General features: G+C 34.4%; 1 protein-coding gene across 3 annotated transcripts; it reads left to right on the forward strand.

Moving 5' to 3' along the window:
• Positions 1–1,374: 1,374 nt before the first annotated feature.
• Positions 1,375–23,816, forward strand: LOC102585882 (ABC transporter C family member 13). Of its 3 annotated transcripts, XM_006341345.2 has the most exons (36): positions 1,375–1,456; positions 2,233–2,273; positions 2,357–2,444; positions 4,100–4,255; positions 4,333–4,464; positions 5,091–5,191; positions 6,158–6,224; positions 6,540–6,797; positions 7,736–7,805; positions 8,418–8,478; positions 9,241–9,328; positions 10,400–10,518; positions 12,364–12,461; positions 12,980–13,046; positions 14,444–14,561; positions 14,657–14,773; positions 14,860–14,940; positions 15,024–15,272; positions 16,013–16,114; positions 16,189–16,256; positions 16,486–16,617; positions 16,717–16,864; positions 17,861–18,141; positions 18,386–18,542; positions 18,792–18,967; positions 19,043–19,154; positions 19,274–19,327; positions 19,802–19,924; positions 20,667–20,765; positions 20,968–21,060; positions 21,154–21,264; positions 21,340–21,501; positions 22,246–22,433; positions 22,595–22,784; positions 22,871–23,038; positions 23,524–23,816. In XM_006341345.2, the coding sequence occupies exons 1-36, from the start codon at positions 1,418–1,420 to the stop codon at positions 23,602–23,604; spliced, it is 4,395 nt and encodes a 1,464-aa protein (XP_006341407.1). In that variant the 5' UTR covers positions 1,375–1,417; the 3' UTR covers positions 23,605–23,816. The 3 variants fall into 3 exon arrangements, 2 of the variants coding, with proteins under 2 accessions (XP_006341407.1, XP_015161665.1); XR_001472734.1 differs by lacking the exons at positions 22,595–22,784; positions 22,871–23,038; positions 23,524–23,816 and adding an exon at positions 21,958–22,164 and having other exon boundaries at positions 22,246–22,336; XM_015306179.1 differs by lacking the exons at positions 1,375–1,456; positions 2,233–2,273 and having other exon boundaries at positions 2,369–2,444; positions 4,089–4,255.
• The last annotated feature ends 1,485 nt before the right edge of the window (positions 23,817–25,301 follow it).

The following is a 25,301-nucleotide window of genomic DNA, read 5'->3' on the forward strand; positions in this document are numbered from 1 at the left end:
AAGACATGACGTAATTTCAACTTATTGGGTACATAACCTGTTGTGAAGGACATGAATGAGGATAGAAGATTAATAGGTAGATCGTAGGAGTGTGTTGTCTTGCTATCTGTCCATACTAGTAAACATAGTATTGTTTTTTTTTTTCTTTTGGATTGCTGATGCTTTGGATTGTTTTTTCTTGATCATATGGTGTATTTGAACTTCTCTATCTTTGAAGTAGGGCGAAAGTTTACCTACACTCTACCCTTCTGGGATCAAATTGATAAAAAAAAATATTTCTCAATTCCTTTTCTTTTCTTCCCAACAATATAAAATCAATTACATAATGTTTTATTATTGATATTGTCATAATCGTGATCCAAACTCTTTTTATTTAAATTAAGTCTTTAATTTAAGTTAGAGAGGGTGATGAGGAAATATAGTCGTAATTTTGAGAGGCTATAGTTCTTCTGATAAAAGTTTTAGTCAAGTCAATTATTAAAGACAATTTTTTTTGGTTTTTCACACCAATATCCATATTGAAGCCCGATTAAATCTGAATTCGCGTTGAAAAGTCCCACATTCATTATTAAAGACAATTAGTCGATTGAAATAGTACATGTTATTCTTTCTTTTCAAAAAAGGAGATGAAATATAATTGGGATTTCTGAATAATTAATTTTGAAAGGTTATATTTTTTTTTATAAACATAGCTAAATCAATTGTTAAAAACAATAATCAAATGTGTTTTTCTTCTATTTCTTTTTAGCTTTAGTACTTCATGTATATCCTTGATTTTTTTCAATGACAACCATTTTATAACATTAAAATAATTGAATTATTATTAGACGAAATGTCTTAATGGATCCTTGAAACTTACTACATTCAAATTTAAAGTTGTCATTATCTAGTCACTTTATTGTAATAATTATTTTATGACTTTATTATTACATAAAAAATAAAAACACGTAAAATTTAGTAACTTCCCCTATTATATAGTGCATATAGTTCATTAATTTAAATATAATAGAACTAATTATATACTAATTTAACTTTACAGAAAAAGGGAAACTGCGAATATAAAGTATAACACTACTAAAAAAAGGCAACTATTTAAATCAAGATTTGGATCTATTTACATTATAAAAGGTTTTACATTTTTGGCTCCTTTAAGTCGCCCATAACTATAAAGCTTAAAGCAATAGCCAATTAAAGAAAAAAATAAAAATAAAGTAAAAGTAGAAAGAAGGGATTCAGAGGGCATGTGGAAAAGCAACAAGCAAAGTTGCGGATCAGACTAATTCATAGCCCATTTGTTTGATCCGACCCGCATGTTTGCCAACTTTTTTTTTTTTTTAATATATAAATCACTCCTCCATGCACTACTCTTTCAGTTTTGGCTTTCCAAATTCCACCGTTCAATTCCTCTCCCCTTTCGATGGAGTTGATGAAGCGCATTTGCCCTGACTCTCCATACGTATGTTTTTAGTACTACTCTATTTTCTTTCTCCTAATTTCACTAAATTTTTTACTCTGTTTTTCTTTCTTATTTTACACATTAAAGGTGGGTTTTTTTTTTGAAATTTTCTTGACGATTTTGTTTTCAAGAATTCGATTCTTCCTACTTTTCTGGAATTTAAATATGAACTGTTTTAGTTAGTTGTTCTCTTTAATATCTGTAATTTTTTTTGGCAAGTATTCAAGATTATAATCAACGTGTACACAGTGAGATGTTACTTTTTTTTACTTGGTCCTAAAAGAAGAATCTTGTCACATTCTTGATTTCTTGGACATCTTTTTTGGACAATTTGCCTTTACTTGGTCTTAAAACAAGAATCTTGTTACATTCTTGATTTCTTGAACATTTTTTTTGGACAATTTGCCTTGCCTGCAGTAGGTTTGTCCACTCATTTTTTTTTTTTTTTACAGAATAATTAATTATGTGAAACGTTTTCTTGGTTGTATTCGGGATTTTCTTTGTAAATGTTCAAGATTCTGTCTGGTACTGAGATGATTTCTTCTTGGTGTGTTCTCAAAGTTCGGAGATTCTTGGTTTTTTAATTTTATTGTTAAGTGTTCAAAGCAAGAAACTACAAGTACATTCTGTCTGAGAGAGTTGGTGAACGTGTGGATCATGAATATCACTTAATTAAATCTTTTTCACTTTCTCTATAAGGTAGAACTATGCATATTACGTTTGTGCTAGTGTTCTCATAATTCTTACGACTTCTGTTTTGATTTCTGGATGGTTAGGTTTGGAACAGCGACGGAGTTTCAGAGTGTTTCAGCAACTTATATCCTTCAATTTGTGTTTTTTTTCTATGCTAAGAAAGTTACACCAATTGTTGTTACTGTTTATTACCTTAACCATATTCACAGTATTAGGTTTTGGAGCCAATATCTTGACTATTGTTCTTGTTGCTGCTATAGGAGCTGGTAAAAGGAGTGTCAAAGATGGAAATAGGGTCTGCTTCGTTTTCATTGCAAGAGAAGCGCATTGCATTACTATAGTTTCTAATTTAGAATTTAAATGATTGCATGCTTTATGGAGGGTTTAAAAGCGAGACAATGGATTATCGGTCCGTAAAAGTAGGACTCTATAGCATTGATAATATAATAAGTGTACCCGTTCCATTTAGGGAAGTAGATTTCATTTGCGATGATTCATATTGGGAAGTAAAAACTTAATTAGAAATGCATCTTAATAAGTTTTCGTATGTGATTGGAAAATCATGTTAGCCTTTATCTCTATTTCTTGGAGAAGGGAGGGTGAGAATATCTTTTCTGCACAGTTTTTTGGGTTGGATAATCATCAATCTGAGTTTGTGAACAAATTCCTAACTGTTGAAGAAACTAGTTTTACTGTAGGTTACATATATTGTGGAACTGTGTTTGTGATAGTAAACATAAACCAATTTTGCTGTCTGAGGCCCAGTTGAGTTTTCTCATTAAAGGTAAATGGTTGTGAAGACTTGCAACAAAAGCAGGACCTGTTGGGGAGAAAGTGATTAGACTATAGTATGGAAGAGATGGGGACAGGAGGCGTATTCGGATGTTGATGAGTTATCAATATTCGTTAGGTTCAAATTAGTAATGACCATCATAGCTCTCCTATTCCTGGATGGGTATCAGTTTCTGGAGATTCAATGAAGAACTTTTATGTAGGTTAGCCCGGACACCACAATTATAAAACTAAAGGAATTTTGTGTAGGTTAATGAATATGTTATCATAAGAAGGTTTTGGTGCTATCTTCTGGCTGTGTAGCAAGCATGGCATAGTCAGGAACGTGCAATCATAGATTGTTGCAGTAAGATATTGACCAAAAACTCCAGGCGTTTTTTGGCTCTCATTTCAAGACAGAGGCGGCAGTGCACTATATTGTTATTGAGCTATAGCTTCAGATTTAATTATCTACCTCACATAATTGTTTTAACCTATTAGATAACATTAATTATTTCTTCCCCTGATGTAATTAACAGGAAATGAGAAAGTTTATCAGGTTTTGGTGTTTTGTGTAAGGAAAGTGTAACAGTGTTATTTCTCTGTTCACTGCTGTCATTGTGGCTTGACAATTGTTGTTCTTACAAGTTTCTTAAATCACATAGGATTTTGGCACATAAGAAGGCTAGAGATGAAAACGCATCATGGGAAGTGTTCATGTCTTTTATCTGTTCATGTCATTTATCTTTTGATTGTATGCAAGGAAACAAACGAGGGTCTTTGATAGGGTTCAAGACCCTGTGTAGAAGTCTGATGGTTCAGTTTATATTTATGTTTGAGTGAAGAATATTGGGTATCTAGCTATTCGATTAGATTACTTAGAGCCAATTTGTTTTACATAATATTGTACTTTGCATGCTCTGTCTTGGTGCTTTATGGAGTTTAATTAACTAATAAAAGACAAAATAGTATTTTTCTTATTTATTTATGATTAATCTTTTCAATTCTAGGTTTGAATTGCCTTATTTCATGTTTTGCATTCTCCTAACTTTCTAACTGCTCTTTTTGACTCGGAATTATGCCAATTATTTCCATTGAAGTCTTCACCCAATGTAGTTGGATTAATAGTTTCTTTCATGAGATGTTTCCATGGGCTAATGGTCTACAGGGATGAAACAGGTATCCGTTCTGGCAAAGGTTTTCTTGCATCTGATACCTGCTTTGGGTGCAATCATGGCACTCTGTGACATGGTTGTGCTAATAAAAAAGATGCTAGACATTTCTCATGTTCAGTATCATGAATGGCTCTTCAGGTTCTCACAATTCTCAGTTTGGGTGAGCTTTGCACTTCTCTACCACATTATGAATTTGTTTGCAACAATTTCCATTTCTCATCAGGCATACTTTTTCAGGCTACCATTCTGCTGGTCTTGAAGTGTGGGTACTGCTATGTTGTTTGCTGCAACCCCATCTTATGTGTTTGGTGGATGTTGAAATTTCTTCTTTTAGTACCTCATTTACAAAGAGATTTTACTTCTCTTCAGGTACAACTTATAATTCTCAGGAAATTTTGTATGGCTTTCTCTGCACCGAGTTTCTTAAAATAGTGGACTTGTTGGATCTGTGAAATTTACTTTTCGAAAGCTCAATTTTTATGTATTGGTAAATGCATTGATCAGTTTAAAAAATGCTCCTACAAGTAAAAATGCTGAATGTTGTTGCACTTCAGAATCAGATTTTAATTTTTTTGTTACTTTCAACTCAAATTCTTGTATTTGTTGGGTATTGGTACTTTGTTGTGCATTGATATTGGATGCTTCTAAAAATGTTTTTTTCTAGGCTTGACTAGTGGTATATTTAACAAGTATGCAGCAGATTATGGGTTACCACCGACTCTAGTGTCAAAGCATATTATTAGATTCTTTACAGTAAGCTGAAGATAAAGGTGGTATTATTATCTTATGAATCTTTTTGGTTTTCATGGATAAACACATTAAGGTCTCTGAACCAACATCTTTTGTGAGAGAAAATGTCTGTTCAGGAGGAGGCTTTGTTGGTCTTGAGCAATTGTCCATGTTTGATTCTTGATACTTATCTTGCACACATTTATCACCTAAATTCTGCAGACAACTGAATGTAGAAAGAGTCTAATATGATTTTGCTGTTGCAGGTTCTTCTGTGTCTTAAAGAAGGCTTCACTGCTTTAGTGGATATAAGTTTTGGAGTTTTGATTATTATTACCAGATGTACAACAAGGCCTCAGAGTAGTAGGTATTTCCTCTTCTTGTTTTTGGCATAATGTAATTGTAATGATTCAAAGATCCAGCTACAGTTATTTAATCTCTGTTCCTAGCCTCCTTGTGTAGTGAGTAACCACACTGAACATCTACATAAAGATTAGAGGTTACCTGAGAGATGATATGCCAAAAAGAAAAAAGTTAGTCATCCCAGTAAGGATTGGTGGCTGATAATTTTGAGAAATTAGAACTTTGTGCCATTGATGATTATGGATAACATATACGCTATTAGTATTAAGCAGTGAATGCAAAATAAAAATAAAAATGAAAGGTATCTTTTCTTGAGATGAAAACAAACAAATGCAATGGATTTAGCATAACACCTCTCTCTAAGCAAGTTCATTTTAAGTGTCTTAAACATACTTGAGAATGAATGACAAAATGTAATGGAACTTGGCTATGGTCCGCAGATAGATTTATGGAATGTCACCTTTTATTTGTAATCCAAAATGGAATCATAAAACATAGTATTCTAATCCTCTATCACCTTGCTAAGTTGATATGAAATTACATCCAGATTTTGCATATTCAACCAGCTATTGGATATGTATAACAGTTTGAATGTTGATAATCATCTAATCCCTTGAATGCATGTTGCTTTGACTGTATGAGTTTTTCAAATTTTAATATGTACGCAATAATTGTCTTGCATAAAAGTTCTCCTTTCTATTTACCTGCATTATGTTGGATGATATGATCCATGCAGGTGCATAGAAGTTTTTTCCATTTCATCTACTTGGACTCGTCATATATTTATTTTTTATCATGTATTTCGGACATGACAATATGATCTGGCAATAATTTCAGATTTTGTAATTTCAATTATATTGATCAAACACTGACTTGTCACTTAAAGTTCATTTATCCAGTAGGTAATAGATTCGTCTGTTTTTTTTTTCTTATTCAATAATCGCTTCATGGTTAATTGCAAAATAAACAGTTGCATGGAGGAGGAATTACTTCTGCCCAGAAAAATGGACACTGGTCAAGGTAGCTCCAGAGGAGTGGTATGTATATCTTTTCCATTGATTAAGATTTTTCATCCTATTTAATATTTATTGAATTTCATCATGGTATTGTTGTATATGAAAACACTGACACCAGTTTTACCACTTTGGAGATGTCAGAAAACACTAGTTCTCTGGTTTTTTTTAAAAAAAATGTTATAAACTCTGTACGTTCTCTCTGTTAAATGGTGAGGAATGCATCTTCCTTTGTACTTTGTACACAAGCAAGTATTGATTGCCTATAACGTTTTTAGTTTCTATTCTTCTTTCTTCTGTTTATCCTAATCTTGGGACAATGGTTTCATTGGATATTAGTCAAAGGGTATTATATGCAACTGCTGGGATCTGATAGCATTCAAATCTATCAAACCCGTAATGGAATGTGGAGTAAAAAGGCAGCTTGACTACGAAGATTTACTTGAGCTACCCACTGATATGGATCCTTCATCCTGCCACACTTTGCTGTCGACATGCTGGAAAGCTCAACAAAGAAATGAATATTCTCATCCCTCATTAATCAAAACAATATGCCGTGCATATGGAGGGCAATATTTCCGTTTGGGTCTTCTGAAGGTAATATATTATGACCACTTTATGTTAGTTTTGGAAAAGCAGAGAAGAACCAATGTGTCAATGTCACCTAGCTGATGCTTCTCTGATAAATTCATTGATAAGAAGTTGTGACTATACGACTGGATGCATATACATTGGTTTGATGCTGTAAAATCTCAACGTAGCTTCCTGTGTATGTTGTTGTTCTCTGTGTCAACTTGCCGAATTTTCTCTATCCTTTTTAGGTCTGACCAGCTAAATTCCAAATTATGCATTTATTACACCAGAAACTTGATTTAGAGAGATTTATCTTAGAGAGACTATCATTCTTAATTATAGTTCTGCAGGGATAGTGAAAATTGCAGGATACTACATTGTGACCAAAATTCCGTGCTAAGCGTGTGACCCCACAAGTAAATTAGAAGATGCAATGATTCATTTTCAGTTCCCAATTTTGAAACCCCTATTTCCGCTTGTCCAAAATAAACACAGCCCAACAGTTCCCAACCCCAAATTCCTGTTAGAAACACTCAAAATCTCACTGTGCTAGTTTTGTTCTCAAAACATACTTCAAACAACTCTAGATAACCAAATTAAACCCTTCTCCATGACCTATGACTAGATAATGAGAGTCAGTTGAATAGGACAAGCTAACTGCCTACTGATTCCATAAAGGTTTATTCCAGAGAACTTTTGCATAATGCAAGCTGGTAACTGATGAAAGTATTTTCTGCCTTTTGGTGACTAACTTTTTATATTGCATACCACAAGTTTTTGGTGTTTGCTTACGTGGCATCATAGGCAATGTTTCTTTTAAATATAGGGACTAGTTAGATATCAAGACCAATATATGAATTTGACAATGCATTCTTTATTAAAAAGGAAGTACTGAATTTGTTAATACCTTTTTTGATCTTGTCAATAGATTCAAAAAGTTGCAACATTTCTCGATTTTGTAGGTGCTTAATGACTGTCTCAGTTTTGCGGGTCCAGTGCTTCTCAATAAGTTGATTCGCTTTCTACAGCAAGGTTTGCATATACCGATATTTCATTTTTTTTCAGTATCCTTCAGATCTTGAATTTAATGAACTTAATTCATATTTTTCACTGGAAAAATGATTATTTCTCTCTTGTTTTTGGAGTCTTTGATATTCCAAGACAGTTGCTTTTCCTTGCGTTTAAGCTGACATAACAATTAATGCTCTGCTAGAGTTGATTATAACCTTGTTTTACACAAATGTGATCAGAAGTTTCTGAACGATTTCTCTTGTCAAACAACATAATGCCTTCATAGAATTAATTCTAACCTGATATTAGTACACGTGCTGTTGAAATTTTCAGAATCATCAATCTTGTTCCCATTCAGTTGCTGCAAGTCCTCTTTTGGCTTTTTACTGCAGATGTTTTCTCTCCATCAATCATTAGAGTGTAGCTTTTTAGTTGAAGATACATGCTTTCTTTTCCTTTACAAGGATTGTAGTATCTTCTGATCTAACAGTGTTATTGACAATGTTTAGCTTTAATTTTGTATGACATCGAACTCAATTTAACATTGATCAATTGACTATTCATTGGTTCTTGTCAAACATTCTCAAGGTCGAATGACACTTTGTGACTGGTGTTCGTTCTCTTTATCAACAGGTTCAAGAGACTATGACGGCTATATTCTTGCACTATCCTTGGGCCTTTCTTCTATCTTGAAGTAACTTTTACTCTTCGTTCCTGGAACTTTAAGTCCAAGTTATGATGTGTTTCGTCTTCTTTCAAGTTCTTCTTAAACTACATGTTGTTCTTGGTAACTTTGTAGCAGAACTCTAGTTACTGACAGAATTCTGATGCCCACTGTAGTCTTGCGCATACACAAAAAAAGAAGAGAAAACTCAGTGAATTCTGGGTTACTTATATATCAGCATTTGGGATTTCAAGTTGTATCTCATGGTAACTAGGTTGTCACAATCTACATATCTAACTGCTTAAGGTTTTAGGAAGGGACGTGTTCATATATTTTTCTGTGAAATCTTAGAAGAGATGTCACTTCCATGGTAGAATAAGCATGTGAGCACATTGGGTCTTGGATAGGTGCAGACTTTTACTTTAAAATTTGCTCTTATCAACATTTTCTGAGAGTGGGACATTTCATCCTATCTCTGTATCACCAGCCCTTGTTAGAATTTGCTTAGTTTTTCCCTTTTGAATTTGACTTTTGGAATTGGGAAATGGGAAGTGGATTTTAATTGGAGTTGTATCCATCTCATGTTTTCTCTCCTGGGAACTTATTCTTATTGTGGCAAGCTTACTACCTGATTCTGTTATCTATATTCGAAATACTTCTCATACTAGCTAGCATGCAACGTGCCTTTCTCAAATTTGTCTGACCTTTTTAGTTATATAACTTAGATTGTAAGTTATTATTAGGCTCTGATTATGACACTAAGTATCAGAAGTTCTTTGTGTAATGCTGCAGATCATTCCTTGATACACAATATACTTTTCATCTTTCAAAGCTCAAGCTCAAGCTAAGATCCAGTATCATGAGTCTTATTTATGGAAAGGTGAATCTTCTTTATCAGCAATAAGCTATTATGAGTTCCATCTTTATCATCTTGAAGAATCTGTTCTATAGCCACATTACAGCTGTCACACGGGATCCATATTGCATCTTTGTATCATACTATTTATCTTCTTATTTGGATATATTCATTTTGTGATTTATATCATGAGTAATTTTAACTAGACCATTTAGATGGTAAAGTGTTTTTTCACTAGCTTCTTTAAATTTGGACAGTGTCTGGTGTTTCTTTCTGTCAAATGAGGAAGGTATTTTTTGTCATCGTTTTCTAGTGAAATGAGCTTAATTTTTTTAGCTTTCAGATACTAGGTCTTAGCTTAAGGTCTAAAGAATTAGAGATGCCTATTCCAACTGAAAAAATGTTATTGTTTTCCTATGTTCTCAACTGAATGATTTTTGTCTTTCAAAAGCCTAAACTGGAAATCTTTACAATAAAAACTATGCTTCAGTCCCAAACAAGTTGGTGTCAGTGATATGAATCCTCATTTACTATGTTCCTCTTATAAACTAATCGCCAATATTATACAAATAAAAATAAAAAGTAATCGAAGTTCTTTATGTATTCTTCATTCAGATTATTTCCATTTGTGTATTTTTCAAACTCGGAATGTATCCTGAATGAAAATATTGACATTCATTTTGTGTTCGGTTAAAGCAAGTACATTAGGAGTTTTGAGATTTTCAGATAGTGGATTATGATCGACAATGATTTGAGTGATGTTCTTATACTAATTGTTGTTGTCTAGAGTGACTAGTGAGAAAAACAATACATTGGATATTTTGTTCCATGTTAAGGGTGTCCTACCGGTCTTCAAAACTTAAGACTAGGTAGGAGGGCCAAGCCCCATTTGCAAAACCTAGGTAATCCACGTGGAGAGTACCTTTCGGTTTATTTTTGAGTATAATGGCCATAGAGATTAGTGATATATCGACCTTTGTTTTTCTATAGGTGTGTCCATGTGTTGTCTACCACTTTTCAAACTTCAGATCTAAGTGAAAGGTTTCTATCTACAAGATTTTTTTGTGACTAACAGTGCCATTTTTTCTTTTCAAGTGTCTTTCTGCTAGTTTGGCCGAGAGATCAAAATTTTCTGAAGGAGAAATTCAGACATTCATGTCTGTGGATGCTGATCGAATTGTGAACCTGTGTAATAGTTTTCATGATATGTGGAGGTTAGTATTTCTATCCCGAGAAGATCAGTAACAATGTAATTGGTTGGTCCATCGCCCCCACCCCACCTCCAACCCCAAAATAAGATATTCAAAATGTAGATGAATAGAACTTCCTTTTGTTTTCTAATTTTTTTATGACCGGTTTTCGAAAGATCTAAGTAATGGCTTGATTCATGCAGTAGTGGATGCTTTTCTTTTTTGTAAGTAATGATATTTTATACATGGTATAACAGCGCAAAGATAGTGCATTCAAAATTACAGAGTGTGCAAAGCCCCGATCATATATAACGTGGAATCTTCATGACTACATCATTTACAAGGGTCATGTTGCACCATTACTTACAGTAGTGGATGCTTCCAAATGGATTCCGTTTGCCCCAATTTATCATTAGGTAGATGGATATTAGCATCATCATTATTTTGAGCAGTACAATGTAGATAGATATTAGCATCATCATTATTGTGAGCAATACAATGTAACTGGATATTACCATCATCATTATTGTTAGCAGTACAATTTCTGAAATGCACTGAAATTTTCCATTTTTATGAACTAGGAAAGCGGGTAATATGTTTGACACTTTGTTGTGATTAGTTCCACATGGAAATGCCAATTGTGTTTCCTTGAGTTAATATACCCTTTGAATCAATTTCTACTTGTAGGCTTTTATATGACCCTTGCATATCTGCACCTCAGACCATATATATGTGTTTGATGTTTGGTTAACAGCGTCTCTTGTCCTTGGGGAATCTTGAAACTAAAAGGATAAAAGTCCCTAACTTAAGCAACAGTCATTCGTAAGACGGAAAATAAACATCTGGGCTTGTATGAAGTCTAGGCTGTCAAGGTTCCGAGAATGCAATTCTTTTTAAATGTTTTAAGATACTGTTAGCGTCTTCTCTGATGCCTAATTCTTTTCAGTGCATATTTTGAAACCTAATTGTGCTTCCTAATCTATACCGAAATATTTTTGAGAATTTTTTCTAGTTGCAAGTTGTCATTTACACTGATGACCAGAAAGAAGAAAAATGTATCGGGAAGTTGTAACCAATTAAAATTATACTTATAGTTCAGTGAATCATAGTGATCTATGAAAACTTAAAGTAAAAAGTTAGCATGGCTAGCAAAATTTGAGTATGAATGTACACGACAGTAGGTTATATGCTGGCTGTACAAAAAGATTCTTTTATCAGTAGGTTACTGTACACGATAGTGTTGTCTAAGTTTTGGATATTGTGCTATTAATTCACTATGCTTTTTCCTTCATTCAATTGAAATTTGGTATGATGGGTTGTGTTGATAAATCTTTAACTTCCATACTTTGTGTTACCGTTGTTTCTTACTCTCGAGTCTCGATGCATATTTACGGCTGAATATTCATGTATTTTGTTTGATGATGCCACTATTTAATTCACAATTCTGACCCACAATGTTAGTTTTTCTGGGGAGAAATAGTGATGAAGTGTTGCTAAAAAGATTGGTCCTGCTCTGCAAAATGTTGAACAAAAACTGTAATGTGTTTAATCAGGGTATAGAGAAAGCATCTGTTCGTATGCATTTTTGTTCTTGCTCTTCTTGTTTCTTTTGTTGTTAAGTGCATCTAATCAAGAAAATAGAGGACTTTTTCAAGATCTACCTTAAACTCACTACTCCTCGTGACAAAGTGTGCTTATTTGAAATGTGATGAAGCATATTTGAAGTCTTTCTTTCCAGATAACATCTAGCATTCTTCCTTTCTGAAATGATGAGAGCTCTTATAAATAAAGAATGATGTTTCCCAGCTTGGATTTTGTCCATTTTTCATTTCCTTGGTTTCTGGATCTATTAATCATAAAATGCATCAGTTTGCCATTGCAGATTGGAATTGCTCTCTATCTCCTGTATACACAAGTCAAGTTCGCATTTCTTTCTGGAATAGCTATAACAATCTTGCTAATACCAGGTACTAGATGACTCTGATATAGATTTGAACATGCTGCAAAAGTAATTGACAATTTAATGCGATGTGTTTGCCTAAATACGAAGCCCTCATATGACAGAGACAACTACATGTTTAAGTTGGTCTGATGGAAATATGGTGTTGCTATGATACTAAGTTTATGGACAGCTTGCTTATTATTGGAGATTTTGTAAGTGATAAATATTGATTAGTTGTCACTAGAAAACGTTGTTGATATGATTGTGTTGTGCTTAAAAAAAATTGTCCAGTAAAATTGTCAGTATTGTCCATAACCACGGTAATTTGCAGATCAGTTTTCCTTGATGAGAGAGGTTGATGAAGGGTTAGTCCTTAGTTTTAGGAGCAGATTATGTTTTTCAACTTATATAACATATCAGCATCTGTAATAAAATCAGTAGTCCTTCTTGTTTAAAACCTTGTCCTAGGTCGTTCTTGATATGCCAAGGTCTTAATGGTTTAGTTAATTCTAGAGAAGGCTTGACAATTGTTATTTTATGCAGTTAATAAGTGGATTGCAAATGTAATTGCAAAAGCTACAAAGAGCATGATGGAGCAAAAGGATGAAAGGTATATGCCAGCAACTCTTTAGAGCCTCGCTGGAGTTCATATGGGACTATTATTTTGGTTGCAGTTCTCTTTTTCTTATTGTTTTATCTTCTTTTCTCTATTATCCATTCCTGAAATGTATATTCATTCATTATTTAAACATTTCTTATCAGAAAAAAGTATGTTTATTCATTATTTGAACATTTTGTATCAGAAAAAAGTATGTTCATTCAGTAGTTGAACATTTCTTATCAAGGAAAAAAGATGCATGTTCATTCATTTTCTTTCCTTGGTCAGTAAGCTATTGGAAAAAGAAAGTGTCTATTGGTCCCCAAGTTCGATAATTATAATTTTACAAATATCTTTTCTAGACTTGGCAGAGAGTTTGAAGTTTGTGACTACCTGAATATGATCATATCTCTTAACATCCCTTTGCAGTATTTTGTCTGGTGATCCAAAGTTGCTATAGATTGCTTACTAAAATTAAGTAGCGTCAAATCAGTGTTGTATTTTACTGATACTAAGAAACAGTTCACATCTTATCGGTGATGTTATTTTACGCTGTCGTGACATTATTATGTTGCCTTTTTTCTGAAGTATAAGTGTTTGGTTAGCTTACAGAAAGCAAAATTTATGTGTGTGGTAAAGGGAGACGTATAAATGAGAGCAGATAGGTTTAATATGCAACCAGACATTCAAGGCGTTTATTTCGGATGGATGTTAGATCAGATAGCAACTAAAGATACCAGATGGTTGCTGGTAAGGAAGTGTTGTATGACATAGGTGAACAGGTTGAAACAGTTTTTTTCCTTCACAAAGGAGAGATGATTTGTATTGTGATCTTGTCACATCATTATATATGGCTGGCTTAAGAAGAATTGAAATAGAGCCCAGGGATAATTTTGAAGATTGAATATAATTCCACCTGCTTAAATTCGTGCTGAAGTTATGATCCAGCCTGAATGCTGGACCAGTTAAAAGGTCTGTACACACTTAATCAACAACAGTTTCTGGAAGTATTATCTTGTAAGGAAGAATTAGCTTACTCAAAATCAGATAGTTTAAAGAGACGTTCTTTTAAGCTGCTGACTTTCCATACTTAGGTTGATTCTGTCATCATGTTACTAAGGACATTGGACGTTCTTACATCATCCATCTTGTTCCTTCACAAATAGGAAAGTGCTGGTTGGATTCTTTTCAGAATCAAGCTGATGGTTCTACTTGTTGAAGAGAAGTATTTAGAAGATGGTTGTTTGTGTATACTTCTTAGGGTGGGAAGGAGTGAAATATCTTGGATGAATATCACGTGCGGGTTTTTTCATTAAAAATTGCAAAAGAAGGGATGATCTATGTCTTTTGAGTTATGTAATTAACATTCTCTATATTTGTTATGATATATTGTCCATTCCTCTTTGCAGGATAAGAATGACAGCAGAGATTTTAACACATATACGTACTTTGAAAATGTATGGTTGGGAGCTACTTTTTGGAAGTTGGCTGATGAATACGAGATTGGAAGAAGTAAAATACCTTTCGGTGAGACAATATTCTTCTTCTTTCTAGTACATTATGTTTGATAGTAGCATGAGCTATATGACTTAAATCTTGAATGCAAGACTTTTTCATGTTAGACTAGGAAATACTTGGATTCATGGTGTGTTTTCTTCTGGGCAACAACACCAACACTTTTCTCGTTGTTCACATTTGGACTCTATACTTTGATGGGCCATCAACTTGATGCAGCAACGGTACAATGACAGATTCTAAAGTACTTGCTTACTTCAGTTTTTCTTTTTAATCATATATATTCCCAATTGTTTGGTTAATATTGCAGGTTTTTACTTGTGTCGCACTGTTTAACAACTTGATTTCTCCATTAAATTCATTTCCGTGGGTCATCAATGGGTTAATTGATGTAAGTTTTGAAAGTTCTTTTCTTTGAGAAATTATCCTCCTTTATTCTATTATAATATCTTTCACTTTTCTTTTGTTTTGCAGGCTGCAATATCTTCCAGGAGGTTATGCAAGTATTTATCTTGTTTTGAGCAGGAGACAAACATGGAACAACCAAACAATTGTTCGGTCTTCTCATGCTCTAATAAGCAGAACGAATTGCAAGATGCGGCTGTTGTCATCCATGATGCATCTTGCACATGGTCGAGCAGTGACCAGAAGGAAATAGATTTGGTTGTGGATCCTGTTAATCTTCTTATTCCGAAAGGTTTACTGGTTGCAGTAGTTGGAGAGGTGGAACTCGACTTGATACTGTTATAAATTATTTATTTTATAGCTGTGAGCTTTTAAATGTAAGAAAATATGGAGCAGCCTGCCTTATTTGACATGAATCTTGAGCATCTTAAGGCTTTGTTCTATGTTTTCACTTTAAGGTTCCCTTTTTACCATTCACAAACTTTTTGGTTATCCGGTGACATTTCATAAGTTGATGCAGAAAAAACATACTAGACAAATTTTGAATCAAGATATATTTGATATTTGCACACTTTGTCTTAGAAATGGATAATATGTTTAGAATTGTTATTGCAAAGCCTCTGCTTCTTATTGGTGCAAAAGTGTGTTGTAGTCAGGAGTACTGCATATGTATGACTTTCTATTTGTGCCTTCTCTTTTCACCATGTCCTGTTAGAGAAGTTGGAGATATGATTATAATTGCAGGAAAAAAAATCTGGATCTATATCTATGTGATCTTTCTATACTGTTGCTACATGCAGTCTAGCACAGGCACTTTCTTTATTTTAATTCACCTTAGTTCAGAGTTTGGTGGTTTTAACTGTAGGGAAAGAAACTATGGTTGGTGCAATACTGTAGTACAATAAGAAGCTATACCTCCCTTTTCAAGCATATGAAATGGATGTAACATGTGATGCACTGATTTTTTTGATATGATGTTATCCAATGCTTCTACTCTGCAAGGTTACTTCCCCGCAAAACTATTGTTTCTCTTATTATTATGAATAACTTCCTTGCAGGTTGGCTCAGGGAAATCATCCTTGTTGAATTTGATTTTGGGGGAAACGAGGCTAATCAATGGATCTGTGTACCAGAATGGTTCTATAGCATATGTTCCGCAGGTGCAAACAAACTGCTGTTAAGATTTGATTTGTTATGTAGCACTCGTGATCACACAGTTTGCCTGTTTTTTCAGGTTGCTTGGATTCTCTCAGGAACTGTACGTGATAACATTTTGTTCGGGAGAGAGTATGATCCAAGGAGGTCTCTTTCCTTACATTTTGACAAGACAATAAGAATTTGTTTGGATAATTTCAGTTGCATTGAGTTGTTAGTTCTCAGTTTTGCATCTCCAAAGTCCCCATTCTTCTGGTTAACCTCAATGTTCTTGGAGATGATATTTTGTATGCCTTGGACCCTTGAAATGCAATATCTGAAGGTTTATTGAGGAGTCACTATTTAACACAAGCTTCTTGGATTTTGATGGGAACAGATACTCAGAAGTTTTACGGGCTTGTTCCTTGGACTTCGATATTTCCAGAATGATGGGAGGTGATATGGCCTTTGTTGGAGAAAAAGGATTTAATTTATCTGGTGGACAGAGAGCTCGTCTTGCACTTGCCAGGTGACGTGATTCTCTCTCTTCAAATTGCCAAGGTACTTGTCTAGTGACTGTGAGTACTGAATTGTTTGATCTGCTGACAAGTTTTTCTGTATCTGATAGAGCTGTTTATCATGATGCGGAAATATACCTTCTTGATGATATTCTCAGTGCAGTTGATGCACATGTTGGTTGTTCAATTCTACATAATGCAATTCTTGGTCCTCCAATGAATCAGCAGACACGAATCCTTTGCACACATAACATTCAGGTTTTCCATTCATCAACTTCCCTTTTCTGCTTGATCTAATAGGAGCTTTTTGAGATTTCTATACATCTTTTGAACTCATTTATAATTTGTTTATTTTCTTACAAGAAATGCTGGAATTCCAGTTCACGTCAAAGATTACAAGGGAAATAATTAGAAAAATATTGATAGGAACTTCTATTAAGTAATGCGTGAAGGCAGTTTTGAATTGATCACTATGGAGATGATTTGATGCTACTTTGTATATGGATACAAGCCATTGGTTTTTCACAGCTCATTGTATTTGCAAGTACGAACCACCTTGCCTTAAGAAAAGTGTAGTTGACATTGATCATTGAGATGGATAATGCACGTGAATGTATCATTGTCATGCAATGAGTTTTGTGTTGTTCTATCTCTAGTGTACATAGTTTTTTCCTATATTCAGATGACACTGATCTAAGTTACAGAACAATTGTTTCTTACTTCGCAATTGTAAGCAAGTATGTCGTAGTAATAGTTAGATCCCGTATTAAATGAAAATGGCTCATTTTAACAAGGATCTCAACGTTAAGTGTAAGATCTGATTAAAATTTACTTCAATTGATCCCTGTGCATTTCTGGAAAATCCATATATGCAAGTTAATTTGTTTTTTCTTTCTAATGACATGAAGTTCAACTATCAGTATGTATGTCACAAGGTGTGTGATGTTGATTCATGCAACAAAATTATGTTGATGAAGCAATTTACTATTTGTTATATTGGATATTTTTCAGAACTCTAGGTAAAAGAACTTGAAATGCATCAATAATTAGAAAAGGTGCATTTCTGTTTTGTAATCTCTTGTTCAGGATGAACGGGAAATGCACTTATATTCACGAAAGATGCAGTAATATTAGGCACAGCTAACATCTTTGTTAATAAATTGACTAGATGTTGGCAATACCGAGGAACATTCATTTAAGATATCTAAAGTAGTGTTTGTCTTAAATGTACTAATATAGTCTTTTACTTTACAGGCAATATCTGCTGCAGACTTGGTGATTGTGATGGATAAAGGACATGTGCAGTGGGTGGGAAATCCAATTGATTTTACTTTTCCCTCTGATGTAGCATTCTCAACAATCGATGAAGTTAGCAGTTGTTCTGAAGTTCAACAGCAGGATAAAAGATCAAATATTTCTAGTGAGATCCAGCAGAAAACTTCAGAGGGTGATGCTATATTTACTCCTGATGAAAATCAAGGGACTGATGAATCAGAGGCTCGGAAAGAAGGAAAAGTTGAAGTCATTGTATACAAGTGAGTTGTCGTTTTCTTTTAGCATGAAATAATTCTACAACACCAATTACACTTCAATCCCTAGCTAGTTGTAGTTGTGCCCATGTCGGATCCTCCAAAAATGCACTACTTTTGGATTATCCTACACAGACCCGGAGGTATCGTTGAAGAGTCTGGGCAGCATAGGTTTTTATCAGACTTTTTATGGAAAGATCCTGCCTATGATGAATTCAGTTTGATGATTTTGTCATTTTATGTCTTGCAGGAGCTATGCTGTTTTTGCTGGTTGGTTCATCACAGTTTTAACATGCCTCTCTGCGGTTTTGATGCAAGCTTCTCGTAATGGAAATGACATGTGGCTCTCATATTGGGTTGATACAAGTGGAAGAAACCAGAAACCATATTCAACAACTTTTTACCTGGTAACTAGCCAACTACTTAAATTGTGTAGATCCTCACCAAGTCATTTTCTTTCCCCATCTTTATTATCCTTCATTGAAAAGTTTAATTATTGTTGTAAGACTTCCCTGAAAATGGAAGAATATTCAAGAGCTCTGTCTTTGCGTAATATATCGTTTTCTTCTATGCATCTCCTATTATCAACAGAAGAGAAGATCTCATTTCAGATTCCAAGACATGTGATTTCTTAGAAAATTCTATTGATGTCGCAGGCTATACTCTCTCTCTTCTGTCTGGCAAATTCTTTGCTAACTTTAGTGAGGGCATTTGCATTTGCATTTGGTGGGCTACGTGCCGCTGTTAAAGTGCATGACCGATTATTAGAGAAGCTTATGAGTGCGCCTATTAGCTTCTTTGATTTGAACCCAACTGGAAGAATTATAAACAGGTATATCTGATCCATTAAGAAATTAATTGCTCTTTCTCTTGACATTATGTAATATATACTGACTGGAGTATACAGACTGTCCTCAGATCTCTACACTATTGACGATTCTCTTCCTTTTATTCTCAACATTCTGCTGGCTAATTTTGTTGGCCTCTTGGGGATTGCAGTAGTACTGTCATACGTGCAGGTTAGCTAGTTCCTTGTTGTAGAACTTTCCAGGGTTCCTTTTTCTAGGTTATCTAGTACAGCAGCCCACTTTTTGCTTGATGGAATTTCTGCTTCTTAATAGGTTATGCATGTATGCAGGTCATGTTTTTGTTTCTGTTAATGCCTTTCTGGTACATCTACAGAAAACTACAGGTAAGTTGCAAAATTTCTATACATCTCACTGATTATCAGAGACAGACCCTCATAGTGCACATGCAGTGTAGCACATAATTTCTGGGAAATTTCGATATATTTATGCATTTTAGCTTAGTACAACTTGGGGTATCTAGGGATTTGTTTTTGTAAGGTATAATGCTTGTCGAATTCGGGGTATTTATAGATAGAAATTTTTCAGTAACCTATTCATGCTGCTTAAAATATGAACAATATTATAAAACAATCAAAGTTTCTCTTTGCAACTCCTTCTATTTCTCTTTTCATGTTACAGCACAATCTGAGAAGTCATGCTCTTGATCCACATTGCTAGAATATCAATAAAGGTTTTAATTAAATGACCTTTTTCTTGAAGTCCCGTATGAAATATTTTGATGCAGAATGCAAAACTTGGCCACTGGAATAGGTAGTTTCACTTTGATTTGACAGAATAACTGAATATACGATCTTCAGCTTTATTACAGGTCAACATCACGTGAGTTACGTAGATTAGACAGTGTATCTCGATCACCTATATATGCATCTTTTACAGAGACTCTGGATGGATCATCAACAATAAGAGGCTTTAAGAGCGAGGTAATTATATCCTGTTGTTTAAATTATCACTCTCATAGGAGCATCTCTGTCTTTTCTTTCCAGAGGATATAAATTTTCATTCCTGCTTAAGGAGAGCTTGTTCTTGTTCTTATCCATATGTGCCCTCTTGAAAGAACTTTTGACTGCTTCACCTTGTGCGATCAATCACATCTTTGATCGAAAGGAGGAAGTACTTTAAGAAGTTTCTGTTCACCAAAATCTCCCTACTAAATTCTAGTCCAAAAATTATGCTTTTCTGCTCTTACCAAGGATTTCTGACAGTTTTAGCATGATACAATGACAAACTTTTAGATAAATCATATCTTGATAGGAGAGTGAGAACACGCGTTATCTTTCTATTTAAAAAATGCATCTGTTTGACAGAACACGATCACAAGTAAATTTTCTTTCTTATGTTAGTTTTTCGTTTATCCTGTCCTTCCATAATGCATATTCATATAGATTTCAGGGGTTGAACACCCCTATTCCATTGAGGAACGTAAGATTGCAGTGAACTGAAAATGTGGTAGCGTAGTAATTTCCCTTGTACATCACACGGTTTTTCCCCACATTCTGGCCTCTATAAACAGCATCATAAAGAGCTCTTTCTGGCCTCCTCTTATTGCCATCCTATGTGTGGAAATTATCATTGTGTCTGTATTCTAACTTCTCCAAGGGGAATTCATTGTCCAACCGCCTGTTTCTCCATTCTGAAATTCAAACAAACTCTATTGTTGGGCAGGATCTTTTTCTACTCAAATTTAATAAGCATCTGATGACATATCAGAGGACTTCGTATTCAGAAGTAATAGCAAGTTTGTGGCTCTCCTTGCGCCTTCAGGTATGTCGTACACTATCAGCACCGCTTTAGGGGAACTACTACTGATTTCTGTGTCACCATTTTCTTAAGTTTGACAATTGTGATGTGTGAACTTTTGTGGGTACGCATTTCTCATTTGTGTACGTAATAACATAATACTCAAAAATTGATGTTATCGTGATACTAGACGCTATCGTTGATACTGAAAGATTTATTTTTTCAGTTGCTTGCAGCATTTATCGTCTCATTCATTGCGGTGATGGCAGTTATCGGTTCTCATGAATACCTCCCCATCAATTTAGGTACTCCAGGGTTGGTAAGTTTTTAAGTGATTCTCTTGCTCTTGACCCTTTACTGCAAAGCAATCATAATCTTCTCTGAATTTCATGTACCGGTTCTATATGAACAGGTTGGTTTGGCTCTCTCATATGCGGCTCCAATTGTATCTTTACTTGGAAGCTTCTTAACAAGTTTCACAGAAACAGAGAAAGAGATGGTTTCTGTTGAGAGGATACTACAGGTGACTAAATTGAGATACATTCATAAAAGTTTTATCACACAAATTGTGATCTCCTTCTTACTCCACATTCTATAGTATATGGATGTTCCTCATGAAGAAGATGTTGGAGGTTATCCATTACATCCACAATGGCCACATCAAGGAGAGATCAATTTTGTCAATGTGACTCTCAAGTACAAGCCACAACTCCCTCCTGCTTTATGTGGCGTTTCTTTCACCATTGCTGGTGGAACACAGGTCTGTTTGTCTACCTTGGATTTCTACCATATCCTTAGTTGAGAATTTGAATTTTGACACTTGCAAAATCACACGTCTATAAGATGGCGTAAAACTATCCCAAGGGATGATGGCTGTAATTAATTGTAACTTCTTTGTGTTACATAAAGACAGTTGATACTTGTATATCAAGTCATCAGGCCAATTGCATGATTTCTTGTATTCATTGTAATTAAAATGAAAGTAGTTTCACTGAAACTTTAGACAGGAACTTTTTATGATGATAAAGCTAATTAACTTATAACACTGTTTGGTGTTTCCATTATCCGGATTCTCACGTCATTTATGATAAGTGATTTTTATATTAGCTTTGAAAAACGTAATAGTTAACAGAAGTGTTGTTCTAATTTGCTATATCCAACCCTTAAATGTTGTGATGAGTATGCTAAGAAAATTTAACTTTTGCAATTTGTAAAGTTTATTATACTTCTGCTTGGATTTCTTGGAGCGTTTTCTATCACTAGGGCAATGCAATGAATCCTTTCTTTGAAGATATCAAGATGATCAAATGTGTCAAAAGCTATAAGTCAAGCATGGCTAGGAGGGATGGGATTCAAGTGATGTGATATTTTGTGTTTCTTTTCTTTGAGTGTTACCCAGACCCGAATTGTGGGATTACACTGGGTATGTTGTTGTTTCTTGAAATTTTAGCTCCTCCTGACTCCAGTGACATTGACATTAAAGGTTGCCCTGTTACCTTATCAGGTTGGTATAATTGGAAGAACAGGTGCAGGAAAATCAAGTATTTTGAATGCCCTATTTCGGCTCTACCCAACATGCGGAGGATCTATCATGGTTGATGGGGTAAACATTGCTGGTGTTTCTGTCAGATATCTTCGATCGAGCTTTGCTGTTGTTCCCCAAGCTCCTTTCTTGTTTGAAGGATCAATAAGGTAATTGACATAGAGAGACATTTGTTGTGACTTCTTCAGTCATATTGTCTTAAACATTCCCTTCCTTTTAACCTTGTGTAACACCAGTACTGACCAAAGCATGTGATTATATTGGTTGGCAATATGGCTTCCCTTACATGTCTGCATAATAAACATCTCAGGAAAAATCTAGATCCATTGCAAGAGAACATGGATTTTGAGATCTGGAATGTCCTAGAAAAATGCCACATCAAGGAGGAGGTAGAAGCAGCAGGTGGACTGGATGTTCAACTGAAAGGGTCTGGAACAGCATTTTCTGTTGGTCAAAAGCAGCTACTTTGCCTAGCACGCGCTCTCCTTAAGTCCTGCAAGGTCGTATAATGTGTAAATGGCGTTACTACGGAGGTGTGTACAAGGAATGAGGGAGAGCATACTGACAGGTTTACACTTTTCTGCAGGTGCTTTGCTTGGATGAATGCACGGCAAATGTGGATACTGAAACAACTTCAAAACTACAGAAAACTCTAGCCACCGAATGCCAGGGAACAACGGTTATCACAATTGCCCATCGCATTTCCACAGTTATGAACATGGACAATATCCTGATTTTGGATCGAGGGTTCCTGGTAAACATACTTTCTTGACAAGCTTCCCCTCGTTTAAACTGTCTAGACATAAGAATGAATCATAGAATATAACAAAACTAGCTGATAGGTGACATTTTTAAGTCTCTTCGGGTTAATTATTTACTATTATACTTATCTGGAAAGTAGGGGTCGACACAATGGTCAAGAAATTATTCCTTTAAACAAAGATTGTTGTTTTAATGTTCGGAACTTGGTTTATGTATCTCTAAGGCTACTGATATGAACAACCAAACAAGCCATCCCACTCTATGCTGATATGTCCACTGGTGAACATTCTACAATTGTCAACTGTGTGCATCTCATAGAGAAATGCCTGCCTCCAATCTTTTTGAAATGTCACACTTCTACATTCTTCAATTATTAGATTGATGCATGTTATATAGAGGAAAGAAGCAGAAAAAGAAAGATCATCCAACTTGTGTTTGTTCCAGTTCCTCATCTTACTTTTTTATTTCGCTTTACAGGTTGAACAGGGTAATCCGCGGATTCTTCTAGAAGATCAGTCATCCATATTTATCAGCTTTGCCAAAGCTTCAAGAATGTGATGCAAGTGTCTATGGTATAGTTTGGCAACTGGAAGGAGCTGTATAGTAGAGCTATTCAGAAACTATTCAAACTCAAATCTTGTTTCACTTCTAAATTCTAGTAGTTGCTACTTGCTAACTTATTAAGGCGCTGAACTCATTTTCAAGTGAAGTTGTTGGTGTATGTTAAAACCAGTATCTTAACTCGAAATGCAGCCTGAGTTAATTTAATTCGTCGAATGGTCATCAAAATTATTACTTTTTCCTACGATGTCAAACTACTATTTTTTGTCACTATAAAGTCATTGTATATATTCTCTTTAAAAATAACTTTGGCAGGAAATCAAATCAATCTCACCAGTGCCACTAAGAAGCTTCTTTTTTTTCACATTTGGTGAAAGTTCATTTAAACTACACAGTTGCTTCATATATTCCTATATCTATATAGTCATTACACCGTCAGTTACTCTAAAAGTCATTGTCCAATTTTCCTTAAATTGTAACTTACCAAAACTCAGTGTCTTTATATGATTTCGAATGAAATCATAAAGAATGTACATACAAAAATGGATTCACCATAATAATTTAAATGGAGTTTTCCGGAGAATGAACATTGGGAAGATAAAGTAGAAATTAGTACTCCCTCTTCTCTAATTACTTTTCCACTTTTGAATTGGCATACGTATTAAGAAAAAAGTTCTACCTTTTTCAAAGTACTCCCTCCGTCCTATTTTATATGTCATCCATTTCTATAAATAGCTGGACCACAATATTTGTCATTTTATAAAATTTATGCATAAATTATCATATTTTGCCTATTATACTCTTGATAGAATAGTTAATTAATCTTGTCATTTATTAATAATGTTGACTTAAGAAAACATTAAATAAGGGTAGAAGGGTAAAATTACACCATTTCTTAATGCAAGTGCAAAGTAAAAAGGTGACATATAAAATGGGATGAAGGGAGTAATTAATTGAGGGTATAATAGAAAAAAAAAAAACTTGTCCTTTCTTGATTTGTCAAAATAGACAAGTAATTATGGACAACTAAAAAAGAAAATGTGAACAAGTAACTAGAGACAGAGAGAGTATTTTTCATGCCACTACAAAGCATATGATTATCCAAACCATTTTCTTTTAATTACCATAAAGGCTACCTAGCTCTACCAAAATGAAATTATAAAACCTATTACTCTTTTAGATTTTAATTTCAATAGGTTCCATCAATTCAAATCTTCATAAGCATGAAGTTGTATTTCCAAGTTTAAGGGGTTATTGATGCATTTCTCTTGATACTAATAGTTGATACGTTAACGATGTAACGAATCTCTACTAATTAGCAAGCGCTAGATATTTTGGTGGTGTTTCATCATTGGAAGCCTCTGTTTGTCACTGTTTACTGAAGGGTAAAGCATAAAGCAAAAGGCAAAATGGTTGCTCGTGCAATTTTCGGTGAATACGACTAGACAATTAATTTTACACCAGCCCATAAAGTTAGCTAACATTAAAACTAAAAAGAAGATAATTTTGAGGACTAAAGTAGTAATTGGCAACAAGAAATAAAGCAATATATAGTCTCTTGCTGGTGAAAATGGCCCCATCCCATGTTTATGAATAATTTCATCGCTAAATAGCTTCTAGCTAATTGAATTTTCATATACATAGTATACGAAGACACATAAATTTATTTTTTGAAAAGCAAGCAAAATGACACA

The sequence above is a fragment of the Solanum tuberosum genome, unplaced genomic scaffold (assembly GCF_000226075.1).
Source record: "Solanum tuberosum cultivar DM 1-3 516 R44 unplaced genomic scaffold, SolTub_3.0 scf00026, whole genome shotgun sequence".
NCBI lineage: Eukaryota > Viridiplantae > Streptophyta > Magnoliopsida > Solanales > Solanaceae > Solanum > Solanum tuberosum.

Bases quoted from the DNA above. Each gene is read 5' to 3' on its own strand.
- LOC102585882 (XM_006341345.2), top strand. From the start codon at position 1,418: ATGGAGTTGATGAAGCGCATTTGCCCTGACTCTCCATAC. The intron at 4,256-4,332 runs GTGAGCTTTGCA...ATACTTTTTCAG, and splicing joins TCTCACAATTCTCAGTTTGG to GCTACCATTCTGCTGGTCTT. The intron at 9,329-10,399 runs GTGAATCTTCTT...TTTCTTTTCAAG, and splicing joins TGAGTCTTATTTATGGAAAG to TGTCTTTCTGCTAGTTTGGC.